Consider the following 13,330-nt stretch of genomic DNA (forward strand, 5'->3'; position numbering starts at 1 on the left):
GCTGTTTCCTGGAATGGACGTCATTGTGGGTCTTTCTTTTTTTAGTTTGTTTGTTCTCATGATAAAGCTCCTCAGTGGATTTCCAACATAAAGAGGATTTCTTTTCTATTAAGAGTCTGTAATAACAAAACTGACAGAAAGATAGTGTATTGGGATTTTCCCAAAAACCATATCTTCAGAGAATTGTCCCGGAAAGAGAAAATATCCAGTCAGTGGCAGTTCTCTAGGTAAAAACTAATTTGTCACCCATAACTCTTTATGTCAGAAGTCAGAGGACAATGGACAGGCTGCTTTGAACTGATAGGAAGGAAAGTGTAATTTTTGAAATTACCACTAATTATAACCAAGTTACACAGGAGAGCATCTCTGAACACAAAACATATGATGGGCTATGGCAGCAGAAGCCCACACCCAGTGTCAATCCTTTCAGCTAAGAGCTGCCACAGTTTGCACCTGCTCATAGCAGTTTATAAAAATGTTGCCTGGTGTGAGTTTCAGTTTCTGCTATGACATTCAGGACAGCAGCTGGACCTTCAGCTAGCAGACACACAGCGCGACAAGCTGCACACAAACCGTTTGCGTGTTTCCAACACTTTTTGAATCTATGCCGCAAATGGAGGTTCAGCTCCGAACCAACAAAGTAAAAATAAGCTGGCTGGTACCACTATAACTGAAGCCTTTATTTAAACGGTGAGAGTTGTCCTCAAATGAGAATGAGTGATAAAAAAAAAAACATCATTTGAAAACAAGCTGATGGCCATTTCTTTTAAATTTTTACAATCATCTGTTTCAAGGAGGAATACGTCATGGTGCTCATAGTATTAACTAATCTGATGCCCAGTGCATTATTAAATACATAAATAGTGCTGGGGCTGGAGTAACACGGTTATCCGCTTTTCTGTGATGTGATGTTCCCACTGTAAAGCTTTATTTTGAGGAAGCAGAGTTCCAGTATTCTGTTTCCAAGTGTTCAGACCTTTCCTGCCTGTATTTTAAAACCAATGCGCTATGATATAGATAAATGACCACTAGAGTAAATTCTAGGAATTTTGCATTATTAAATTTGAAAAAGCAAAACAAAACAAACCTTAAGCCGTTCTCTCACCTTTTCTATATTATCTTTGGCTTTGTTTGAACGTCAGTTTGGTGCACATGTGCCACCTAGTGGAAAGAAATAAATGCACAGGTTTATTAGAAGAAGACACAATACCTCGAAAAGAAATAGGTATGTGTTAAAAAGAAGTCAACCGAAAAGCAATAAAATTGTTTTGTGTCTCGAATGAGCCGTAAACTTTACAATCAAGAAAAAAAGATGTGGCTGCTGTCTGGAGTTTCTGGCACAATCTTCCATGTGTCGGCTGATCCCAGCTCTTTCTGAAGCAAGACCTTCATGATGTCACGGCTAAATTTAGTCCAATAAATACCTGAAATTCTGTCCAACATCCAATCATTATCTTAAGTTTTTTTGTGTCTTTAAAGTGTTCTATGAAAGAAAGACTGAATCAGCAGTTGTCATTAAGCGAACCCCTGAACAAGCATCATCAAGATCAAGATGATGCGAGCTGAGGTTTTTAATAACGTCTGGTTAGGGATCACAGTAAGCCACAGAAACTCGAGGCTGCCACAGAAACGCGTTTAGCGATTTGGCTGATGATCTTTAACTTTCGTGACAAGACGACGCGGTGATTGCAGGGAGCGAAATTTCCACGTCCATTTGCACTCCTGATCTGTGCCTGCGTGAGTGCGTGCAAGTCACAATCACAGCCTTTTAAAACTCACCAGTCAAGCTGTCTACCAACAAATTTTAACAGCCAATGACGTGCATCAGTTCTCCTTTCATCTTCTTATAAAACGAAGGAACTTATGAGCTTTTTGTAGCAGCAACCTCAACCTCCACGGTCACCAGCATCAATCTGAACACTGATTACAGACCTTTAATGCCGTGTCAGTTGTGGGCTGTGTTCATATTTCCCACAAACTTTGCCCCTGCTTTTGCACCACAGCATCACTGAGCACTACTTTAGAGTCACAGACGTGTGCTGACATCACCACATCTGGCTCTCATTTCCTTGGCTTCTCTTGCAGCAGATAAGATGAGATGTATTTAAAGCACAATGCCTTGTTGTTCAGCGGAGAAGAGCACAAACTGATTGACTTGGGTCTTCATCTCAACTGCTAGTGGACCAAAGGTTAAAATCCACTTTTATAAACTGATCATATGCATATGCAAACTGTGTCTAAAGTTTGCAGACAAGTTACTTCACTTTTTCAGTCTTTTGTTGACCCCTTGTCAACTTCTTTGAGACATGTTGCTGCTAATATGTTTCACGAAAAAGTCAAATGCATCAGTGGAAACATTTGATATGTTTTTATGTTATATTGTGAATCAAATGTGGGTGTTGGGGCTTTTAAGCTTTTAAATATTCAATGACACACTTACATTATTATCTCACTTACATTATATTACGATTTTATTTTTTTTAATGCAGAAAACCTTTACTACCAAATGTACTTAATTTACTTACAATGATTGAGTGATGGCACATTCCTTATTTTGCCCTCCTCAGAGTATGTTTCATTTATATGATGTTTGTCTAGTTCTCCCCAAGGTCTGCTTCTCAGACAAAACTCCCACCCCCTCCCAAATTCCTAAACACATCTTCAAATCAGGGCCTCTCAAAGCAAATTTCATGAAACCTATATCATTCTCACACTGTCGATGAACTTAAGAGCTATTTTATTTCGGCAAGCAGTTATGGAAATCAATTTTAAACACAAATGTATGGTCTCTATATAGTCCTGCAAAGCCCTGTCATTTGTTTAGGCTTTACATACAGTACTGTCCAAAAGTCATAAGCCACTGTTGATTCTTTAGATTTTGGTCCCAAAATGTTTGTTTTGATGATCTATGATTCATCCAAAGAGAGAAAAGACACCTGACTCAAGGGATGAACCAGTTCTGTGTCCACGGATAGCAGACAACTTAGCAAACAACCACTGTGAAATTGTATCTTTGGGCATTTTGTTAGTAGCAACTTGACACAAAGACACCTCAGCTTCAGAGAAATAAAATCGCATTTTTGCACTAACAGGGTGATTCACAAAGACCTATTATCCAGAAATTTGGGCTATCTTGGTAAATGAGGACAACAGAAGAAGTAGCAGCCCTAATAAATATATATATGTACAGCAGATGAACAGTTTCCACAGTAGACAGTTGCATCTAACCCTTCAGTTCAATCATCTGCTGTTCACTGAAGTATGGTCAGTGAAATGGTCTTGCTGGAAGGACGTATGTCAAGAAGCCATTCTTGGGGATTTTTGAGGAAGCCATTCTTCATTAACATCAGCCTGGAGAACTATTCCCAAACACGTCTCAAAGAAACTACACGAGAGCTCAGAGTTCAAGTGAAAAATAAAAGTGGTCATATCAAACATTGACTTTCAAGTTTGTTAGAATTGTATCAATTCTGTTTTTCTTCATATATACCATATTTTCATGTATGCATAGACATGTTTTATTAAATTGCTGCATTGCAAAATTAAAAGAAATAAGCTGTGGTACATGATTTTTGCACAGTGCTGTATTTCAGTTAGGTAAGGTAATGTTGAACTGACGAGAAGTCTGAATCTTATTCCTAATGAGACAAAGTAAAGAGAAAATAGCAGGTCAATATGGAAAATCGCTTGTTTTAAGCCTTTGCAAAAGTGACAATGTGATTTAGAACTGAACAAAACACGTGCATGGACATTTAGATTCATGCACACATTTGTGTTCACACTGAAGCCCAGGGGAAAGATATCTCAAGGTTGTTGTGAAGGCGCATAGTTGAGTAGTGACCTCAGCTTGAAGCCCAAAGAGAAGACATCCAGATTCACAGAACACGTGCCGAGCTCTGGGTCTACTATTCTCGCTTCTTCTCAGACAAACAACAAGTGCATTTGCTGAAAACACTCCATCTTTTCTTTTGTTTCCAACTTCTACCTGGCTCAGTCATTTACTTAGCTCGTAAAACTCGCCAGGCACCTGAATCAACCTCACTTATCTTTTCATGTTACACCATGTTGGAGTTCAGCTTTTAGATATATGCATGTGCCTCACTGACATATCACTTAGTATGACCTGTGTAACTTTTACTCAGTTCCACTCATCACTGCAATTCGTGAGCCTCACCTATGTTCACCTCAAAAATGAGCAAAACTGAAACGAAATACTGAAATGATCATTGCTATTGCAAGAAGAGGTGAGACAGAGATTCTAAATTGTCGTGGATCCGCTGTAATAATAAAATAATAAGTAGAATTGGAATAAGCATAAGAATACATGATAACCTATTAATGCAGTAATTCAAGCACATTCGAGTACCTGATGAACACTTATCAGACATCCTTTGAAGATGTGAAGCATTTGTCAGAGAAGAAGACGAACTTCTTAAACAACTTTGCATGGACAAGCTTAATACACTTAATGATTTGCATAGAAAATAGGATCATATTCAGCAAGGTCTGACTTGTATGAAATATAGTGCAATAGGGAAGTTAAAAGGTTGGAGACATGCCTGCAGCTCTTATTGTATAAAAGTAAATTTACAACACAAGGCTGTATTTATGACATGAACAGACGATTTAAAATCATTGCAAGTGTACAGACACTAATAATCTGGCAGCACGCTATCGCACATGAGTGGGCATGCAGGTCCTTACCTCTAAAAGTCTTCCGTCACCGCTAATGCGAAACATGTTACTCCTGAAGTGTAGAAAAAACGGGTGGAAAAAAGCTCAAGCTGTGACCCCTTAACTCCAAATGCATCTCTGACCTTTTCACACCGTCCATCGGGTCGAAGGACGCATAAACCTGCCACGCAAGCATTGATGCACTCCAGGAGAGATTTGAAGCTATCCATGACTACGTGTAGTAAACTCTGCTTTTTCGTGGCAGAAATTTGTTTTGCTTTCTGTGTTATGCAATTATAAGCTAGTGGAAGAGTCACTGATTTCACAAAAGAAAGAGACACATCTATGAGTGGATTCTGAATTAAAGACTAATGTAAGAAACTCATAGAGGATGTTTTTCTGACTGGGCCACTCAGCACTTTGTCACTCACACTTAAACTATTAGTTTAAGGAAACCAGTGGGTTTAAACTTTGTCAGGAAAGCAGGAAACTGAACAAAAGGTCTGTCACAACTGGATAAGAAGTTTCAGTAAAAGAAGAGAAAATCCCCATTAGCTGTTATGCACACACACACACACACACATGCAAATCCCCACTGGACATAGAATCATCTCCAACAACAGCTGCCTCCGCACCCAAGCAGAGGAAATGCCAAGGTTTTCTGAACTGGAGCATAACAGCATTGCAGTTCACATCCACACTGAAGAGTTGAAAGGCTGGACGGGCAGGAGAGCCTCTAATAGCAGGAAGTTGTAACAATAATAGTGGTATAGCGATGTCACGGCCCCTGTCCTTGTGTCATGCAAATTCTAGCCAAAAAAGCTGAGTTTGAGTGTGCTGCTTGCTGTGGGCTTACCAGACGCAGGGTTTGTAGGGAGATCATTTCAAAAAAAGTGACAGAGTGACATTTCACAGTTAAAAAGTATCATATCTATTGTGTATCAGTACTTCAGCGTTTATTCAAATGATGGCAACATCACAAAGCTATTCTCTATCAAACACGTGTGCAGTTGTCTCTCATCTATATGCTTAATGTTATAGACCTATTAACTGCTTCTCTGACTGTAAAGCAAAGTTTATACCCCAAGAGATGAAAATGGAAACATTTTGCCTTACAGGGAAGTTTTTTCATCAGTGATAGCACTGACTGTGTCAGTATTCTCAAAAGGATTACTCAGCCATTCCAGGTCTAACCTTAGCAGTGAATAACACTGCAAAGCATATTAAATGTTAGGGGGGGAAACATGACACAAAGTTGAAATTTATGTGGTCATACCTAACCTGAGCCTGACACATCAGAACATAAAAACCTGTGACTTTTATCCTCTGCATCTGTCCTGGATTACTTAAGAATGACTGCTAAGTAAATTAAAGAGCTCAGGAACATTCCCATAATCCAAGATCTTAAACTCCTGTACCACTGACCCAAAGGCAAATACCACTGTGTGAATGTGTGTGCGTGCACATCCATTTGTGTGTTTGCATGTTAAGAGGGAGTGCCTTAGAGTTCACAGCTTGTGTAAGTGTGCATGTGGGAGCCTGTGCATGAATGCATGGCAGTGTGTGTATTTACGAGCTCGTGGACAGTTTATGTGCGTATGTGAGTGTGTGCGTCCCTGCTTGAGCTGCAGCTGAACAGGCCCCCAGCAGCTAAATACTTAAGCAGTCTCCTCTGCTTTTTTGTGTGTGTGTAATCCACAGCCTGCTTCACACTTGGCTCCCATGAAATTGTTCCTTCTTTGGCTTATTGAGAGATTGCCTTCACTGTAAAATGCTTCTGCGGAGTTTGCCAAGGACCAGAGGTGTCCGATTCACAAGAATCAGAGACAAAGAGAGAGTGACAGATCCAAGGCTGCTGCACTCTCCCATAGCCCCTCTAAACATCAGAAATTCCCATTGTGTTTCGTTTTTGTTCCCATTTTTGCTATCAAAAACATTATAGTGAGGGAGAAAAGACAATTAGAACAAAATAATTATATTTATTGAATTGCCTCAAGTTGTGGTCCATCAGTTAAGTAATAAATTTCGTCAAGTTGCCCAGTTATTAACTTGGGAAATGAAAACGTCTCTTTGTTTCGCGAACAGTGCAGCTCAGTGGCCGTGTTCCTATGCTGCACACTTTTTTTTCTTCCAAGTGACCAGCTAGTGAAGTCATTAGGCTTTCCACTCTCTTAACAGGAGGTGGGGCGCTCCCCATAAAAACGTATTCTTAACCAGCTGCACAAAGACCGTGTGCAGTCCCAGTCTCCTCCACGCTGTGAGTACGCAGCGGCTGCACGGATCGCTCCTTTTGGACCTAAAAGGGCCACATTGAATGAACGTGGACACATTTGCTGCAGTTTTGTCTCGGCCGAACCCCAGTTTTCTGCTGCGACTGTTCTCCAGAAAATACTCTAATCCCCACCCCGAGACGCATCGGGACCCGTGAACAGAGAAGCTGCGGGAGTGGTCTGGAAACTTTTGCCACAATGAGCAAGCGAACGGTCAACCTTGATACCTACAGCCTGTCGCTGTTCACGGCCAAAGAGGACATCCTCAACCCCCGTTCTTCCACGAGCTGGTAACACATATTGCTTTTACACAAATCTGCATCTGCCAGCCACACCTGAGTTTATCCTTTTTCATAAGAGCAGACCGAGCTCCGACTTTGCTGTTCTGTTAGCGTTTATATTTTTTATAACGCGGTCAGAAATTCAAGTAAAGTTCGCAACTTTAGTCAAACTTTCATGCTCTCCATCTTGTTTTCCATGAACGTAAGATGGAAAACAGCCTCTTGCGTAAGAAGAGGGCAGATTTAAACTAATCCAGTGACGGATATGGAGGTGGCCAACACAGAGATAGCTCACAGCCTGCTATGTATTTGCAAGTCCTGTGCACGCAGGGTGGTTTATTGCCAAAGGGATGCACTCACTTTTAATTGCCGTTCATTACGCACGCCAGGCTGCTGGTGTGGCTCGGTGCGCGGCACCTGGATCTCCGTGACTTTGCTATTCTCTCCCAGGAATTGTGAGGCTTTGCCGGATCGTCTTTCTGCAGATGTGCTGATCCATGACATGGGCTGTCTTTCAGGCAGAGGCCTCTTAATTTGAAAGGCAGCACTGCATGCATGAGTAACTCCATATGAGCAACGAGACTTATTAATGTAGAGCAATAGCGAAGATGACTAACAAAGTTTTAGGAGAAATCTTAGCTAGATGAAGAACCAATATTCAACCTAAATTCACAGTTTAGGAAAGTTTCATTTAATCAGTTGTTTTTAATGTCAGATCTAGTTTTCAGATTATTTAACAGACTAATGAACAGAGAAAGAAATACATTTATTAGGTTCTAAGAATGCTGGACTGAGATCATGCCCATGTAACCTGAGCATCTGACACTTGACTCATTGACTCATGTTTTTGCCATAGGGTTTGGCTGATCTGTCACTATGGTGATCTACCCTTTTTTTTACAAACAGTGTCAGTCTTATTGTGTACTCCCCTTCCTCTTTTTTTTTTTTTTAAATTTCATGCACATTGTGTGTGTGCTTGTGCGTTTTGTAATCCTCTGATATGAGCATGTTGTTGCAGGCTATACTCAGTAAAGTTAAAATTAAATACATGCAAATGTACCCCTCTCTTGCTTTACATCCACTCACTTTGACGAAGAAAAAAAAAATCCAAGACCCCAGCTCGAGCATGTGCCCAAGTGGAAGTAGAGGACAGACTTGGTCCATCCCTGCTTCATCTCCCTCTGCCTCAAACCTCTTCCCCCCGCCCACTTTCTTCCTACATTCTTCCTGGCTTCAATTTGGAACTAACAACGCCACTCAGGAAATGAGTTTCAGAGCGCTTTGAGTTAACCATGACAAGCTGAAATCTGACAGCTTCACGAATGGAGTGGAAACACTTTTCCACATCCAGAGCATAACTTGCTCAGTTTCCACTCTTTCTTAATTTTGGCAAACCTCTCAAAGTTTCCATGTTCAGAATAACTTTTTGTCCCATGGTAACTGCTACATGCTGACACTTCACTGAACCAGCAGTTCCTCATTTGAGGGCATTTCCCCCACAGCTTCGCTGAATAACAAAATCTTGATTGGGTTTCTGCCAACCAGGTGCCTAAAACAAATCTACAAACATGTGTGGATGCATATGCCTGTGATTACAACAGAGGAAAAATAGAAAACAGAAAGAAAGAAAAGGGCATTCCTAAGCATTCATTTAACCCGCTTTCAAAGGATAAATAATTCTGCTGTGACTGAATAGCGAGGTGGGAGGGGAACATGATGATGTCATGATTCCCACTGTCAAACTATTCAGCCCATCCTTGTGCATGTGTAACCATCTGTGAAATTTCAATGTGTATGTGAGCTTTCACATCAGTATATTTGTTTCTGGATGGGCATATACTTCCTGCAGAGACTACTTGAGTTAAGGCGTCAAGAAGTTTTTGCGGAGGCTTGTTGTGCTGAATGATCCCGCCCCACTGTGTGGCCTTGCGATCCCCGTGTGTATTATCTAATGACCTTGTGTCCTGAATGGGAAACAGACCCTTTGTGGGCGAGACTCTGAAGGAAAGACGGGCAATTTCAATGCATCCATCATTCAGACTTCTCTGTTCAACAGACAGCCTTGGAGGTCTGTGCTTAGTCTCCTGGACCACTCAAGACTACCAATTGTGTTACTCAGAAGCTGTGTTTGCATGCGTTTTAAAAGGAAGAAATAAAAGAAAATAGTTCAGATCTATTTTTACAATACAACAGTGCAATCTTATGAATTGTAAGAAGTCATAATTTACATAACTAACCTTTGCTTTTCATTTTGTACAACACAAAGTTGTTGTTCTAGCACCTCGGAATGCAAGCAGGAGGTAAAATAATGTTTATGCTTTTGTTTCAGCCACGCAAATCATATAAGATAGGAATTCATCTGAAGTTGTGGAGTGTTTTCATCAGAAAAAGTGTGGGCTATATCTAGACATCTGTGGCCCTGGGCAAGATTAACACATTGTTGTTGTTTTTTTTATCAACATTATTCTTGCAGATCACACTTAATTCTCTTGCAGGGGATGACTGCAGCTAGGTAGTGACACATGAGTAAACACCTGAGTTCATTATAGTAGTTGTTTTTTATGTTTTTATCTGTTATGGAAAATACATTGAATTTTCATGTAGTTAAATGTGCTGCATAAATAGCATTGAGAGTGACATAGTAACTGAGTCATTGTGCTTAGAGCATTCAGCAGTCAATCTTGGCTGATTCTTGATTGTTTTTCTAGTTATAGATAATCCAATATTTACATTCATTAAAGAGATATTTGTCATTAAGGTGGTATGGAATTGTTCCTAAGCTGCTAAAAAAAATTCCCTCTTTGGTTTGAAATGACTTATTGTTGAGTGATGTAATACCTTCATTTGTGATCTGTTTTTTGGCAGAAGTGTAACAGCCAGGCGATCTGTCATCAAATGTTAATGGTCACAGAATTACAGGTGTTAGGTTTCAGCATTGTTGCTTTGAAATAGAAATTCGCCACAAGTGACGTTTATTATTTAAAGGCATCCAGTTTCGTCAGGAAAACTTCCCAAATTGTAATTGGCGTGCTGTTTTTGCTGCTTGTAAATTGTTAAATGAATATTACTTATTGTTACATTAATCATTTTCTTTGTATTGCTACTTTGGGGCAGTATGTAGTAGTAGGATAGTACTCTAATAATGCCTAGCTCCTCTAGCCTGTGATTACATGTCAAGCTATCCTCAGGCAAGATACTGAACCCTGAGTTGCCCCTGATGCATCATCTGGAGTATGATTATGTGGATGTCAGGTTAAAAGCTCGTAAGCATAGAAAAAGTGTGAATAAGTGAATGAGCATTGTAGCAAGAAAGCGCTTTGAGTGTTCAAATGGATTAGAAAAAAAAGTGCTGTATAAGTAGCAGTCCATTTACCATTTCTTTAATAAGATTTCAAAAGTCAGTGGGAAATGTAGGAAATCAGCATCAGCCATTTACATTTAGCAACACATTATCCCTCCTCCCCAGGCCTCTAATCTCCTGTGAAGGGATTCTCCTATTGATGATAACTTGGACTACCTTTATTGCAACATAGGCTTTTTGCGTTGCTTCAAAAGTTCCACAGGCTCATGCATGATTAACTGACACCTAAACAGTCCCTGAGTCTAAAGTTACTTTCTAGATGAAGTACACCTGTGTTGCAGGGCTGCATGTGTGTGAACGTGCACACTTCGGTTCTTCTGCCTGTAAATAGTAATAAAGTACAGTTAACACTGTTATCAGGAAGCTAATCCCTGCTTAAACTTCCTTGTACACGTTCTGCTTTTTGTTCAGTTCCTGAATTATCCACAGTGACCCACCTGTCAAAACCCCCCGAAAACACAGCAGTTCAAGCTTTTCATACACACATGCCATTGTGCAACGTTACCTCACGTCCTTCTATGTTGAAACAATACCTGCTGGTCACCTTACTGTAAAATCCCACAGAAGGAACCCAAGCAGTCTGATTGGTTCCCTTTCCTTTCACTGTTCAGGATGAGGCTTCAAAGGTTGCACAGTTGCTTCCAAGCTCACTGACACAAGACACATTGATCTAAAATATAAATAGCAGCGTACTGTAAATAGGATATCAGAGGTGAGTACACTGGACCGTGACAGTATAATCTTTGTCACAGCGACCTGTACCGTACCTTGGAGTAGCTTTGTTTGTGACATAGAGGCATGAATCTTATCAAAAGAAACCCACATCCTGTCACTTATTTTTCCTTTAACACTAAGACTACAACTTGGCCCAATCCGGTGGGTTCCATGGGGGCGACACTTGAACACTAACATAAGCTAATCAGAGCACAACTGGAGCCGGTGAAGTGCTTTTTGTGTGACATTAGGACAAAGATCATACACACAAGTGATCTGTTGGGGCACATACTTATCAGCTTTTTGTTTAACGTTATTCCAACAGAATTTCCTGTCTTGTTAGAAAAACAAACAATTCCACTGCACTGTGTAGGCTGAAGCTTCTGCAGAGCAGTACCCTCAGCTTGTGTCGCTTGCTTGTGTGAGCAAGTTTGTGGGTGGCATGTTTGAAGATGATGACAATGATAGCTATAATGGCTGTTGTATGTATCCCTGTTTAGATGAACTTAGGGGATGATTTGAGCAGTTATCACTAAACAACTGCTTTCTTCTCCCTTAAATGTTGTTTAGAGTCATCTAGGGTCTGAGACAAAGCTGCAGGGTAATGGTAGGGTTTAGCCATGGTGAGACATGACTACACACCGTGACACTGGATGTGTGTATTCTACCTGTTTGGCCTCACATGTTTGGGTCTCTGAGTGTACAAACTGTTGTTTGTTTGGAAGTGCGACTCATAGCTGCCCCACAGAAAATGGAAAATGTTGGTAATTAATGTTTCACAACTTCAAGGTACTGTCGTGCCATTCATTTTGGTTTCAGGTGTCAGTTGTGAACAATGTAAAGAGCTCTCACCTTAATAAAAGAAATTGTATCCCACAGATTGTCTTTCCATTGCAGCAAAGGTTTGGTATTAAGATCATGGTAAACAAAGCTCTCGAAGTATTTTGTCAATCCTACTTTACAACTGACCTTTCTTTCAAATTCTCCTTTTGTTCATTCAAGTGTCTCACATCATTTCACCCATTGTTTCCAGTGGAGCTCTGTCCTTTTCTGTGCCTACAGCAGTGGGGGCAACAAATGACTTATTGTTTTATATAAGTCTTCAGGACTCTGCTGAAAAACTTTGTGGAAGTATGATTTCTTTTCATGCACATGTTATGATAAATGGAAGCAACATCAGGGAGGACTGCCTGTTCAGCTAATGGGCCTCGCACATAGCCAGGGTATTATTTTCAAGGGCGTGTCTGATAGCTGTCTAAAGACATCTGTATTTTAGTGTTTCTTCAAACATTGGGACGAGAATGAATACAGAGTGTGGCGTGTGTGTCCTAAGCCAACCGATGGACTTTTAGGGGTATGTGTAAGCAATGATGTGATATACCACAACTCACAAGTATAATCACAGTCATATAGTAAAATTAAAGATATGTGAGTAACCTAACTATTATAATGTTGCAATGCTTATATTGAGAAGTGCTGAAAGAACTGATGGGCTTCCACATGGTTTTCCTCAACTACTAAGGATGGTCTAAGCAAGAAGGCAAAGAAAAATTCACCCCTGCAGAGCCTTATTGGAGAAATAAAAAGCAAAAAGAAAATTATCCCGTTTGTATGATCGGAAGTAATATCTAAAAAGAACAGTTCTTCTTTAAAAAGTAAGAATGTGTTTTAAAGTTCATTGCTTTGGATCTTGCAAAAAAAGTGCACAGAGAGACAATTTGTCATGTTCCTGTGGCTCATTGACTTGAGTGTGCCAAGCACAACACGACAAGCAGTGTCAGACGGTTACAAAGTCCCTATTGTAAATGGAATTATTTAAAACAATAACCCTGGTGCCTCTCTTCCCATAATTTTGGGTCTAAATTATTGCAAAAACAATTGTAGAAGGGCAACCGTCCACATGGTTTTGTTACTGACAGGCTCTTATTATCTGTGATTGTTTTTGATGTTATCCTGCCTTGCTTTTAAGTATGCCATCCATCCAACCATCCATCCATCCATTTTCACTTCAGGCTTGCAGAGTGGCTGTC

At 40.3% G+C, this 13,330-nt stretch overlaps 1 protein-coding gene across 1 annotated transcript in view; it reads left to right on the top strand.

Moving 5' to 3' along the window:
- The first annotated feature begins 6,841 nt into the window (after window positions 1–6,841).
- Window positions 6,842–13,330, top strand: part of si:dkey-40c11.2 (drebrin-like protein A) — a 31,990-nt gene continuing 25,501 nt past the window's right edge. The window contains exon 1 of the mRNA XM_005922862.3: window positions 6,842–7,234. Coding sequence (XP_005922924.1) covers window positions 7,143–7,234 — 92 coding nt within the window. The 5' untranslated portion in view covers window positions 6,842–7,142. The remainder of the gene's footprint in view (window positions 7,235–13,330) is intronic.

Source organism: Haplochromis burtoni, unplaced genomic scaffold, assembly GCF_018398535.1.
Source record: "Haplochromis burtoni strain Fernald_Lab_line unplaced genomic scaffold, NCSU_Asbu1 Contig_63, whole genome shotgun sequence".
NCBI lineage: Eukaryota > Metazoa > Chordata > Actinopteri > Cichliformes > Cichlidae > Haplochromis > Haplochromis burtoni.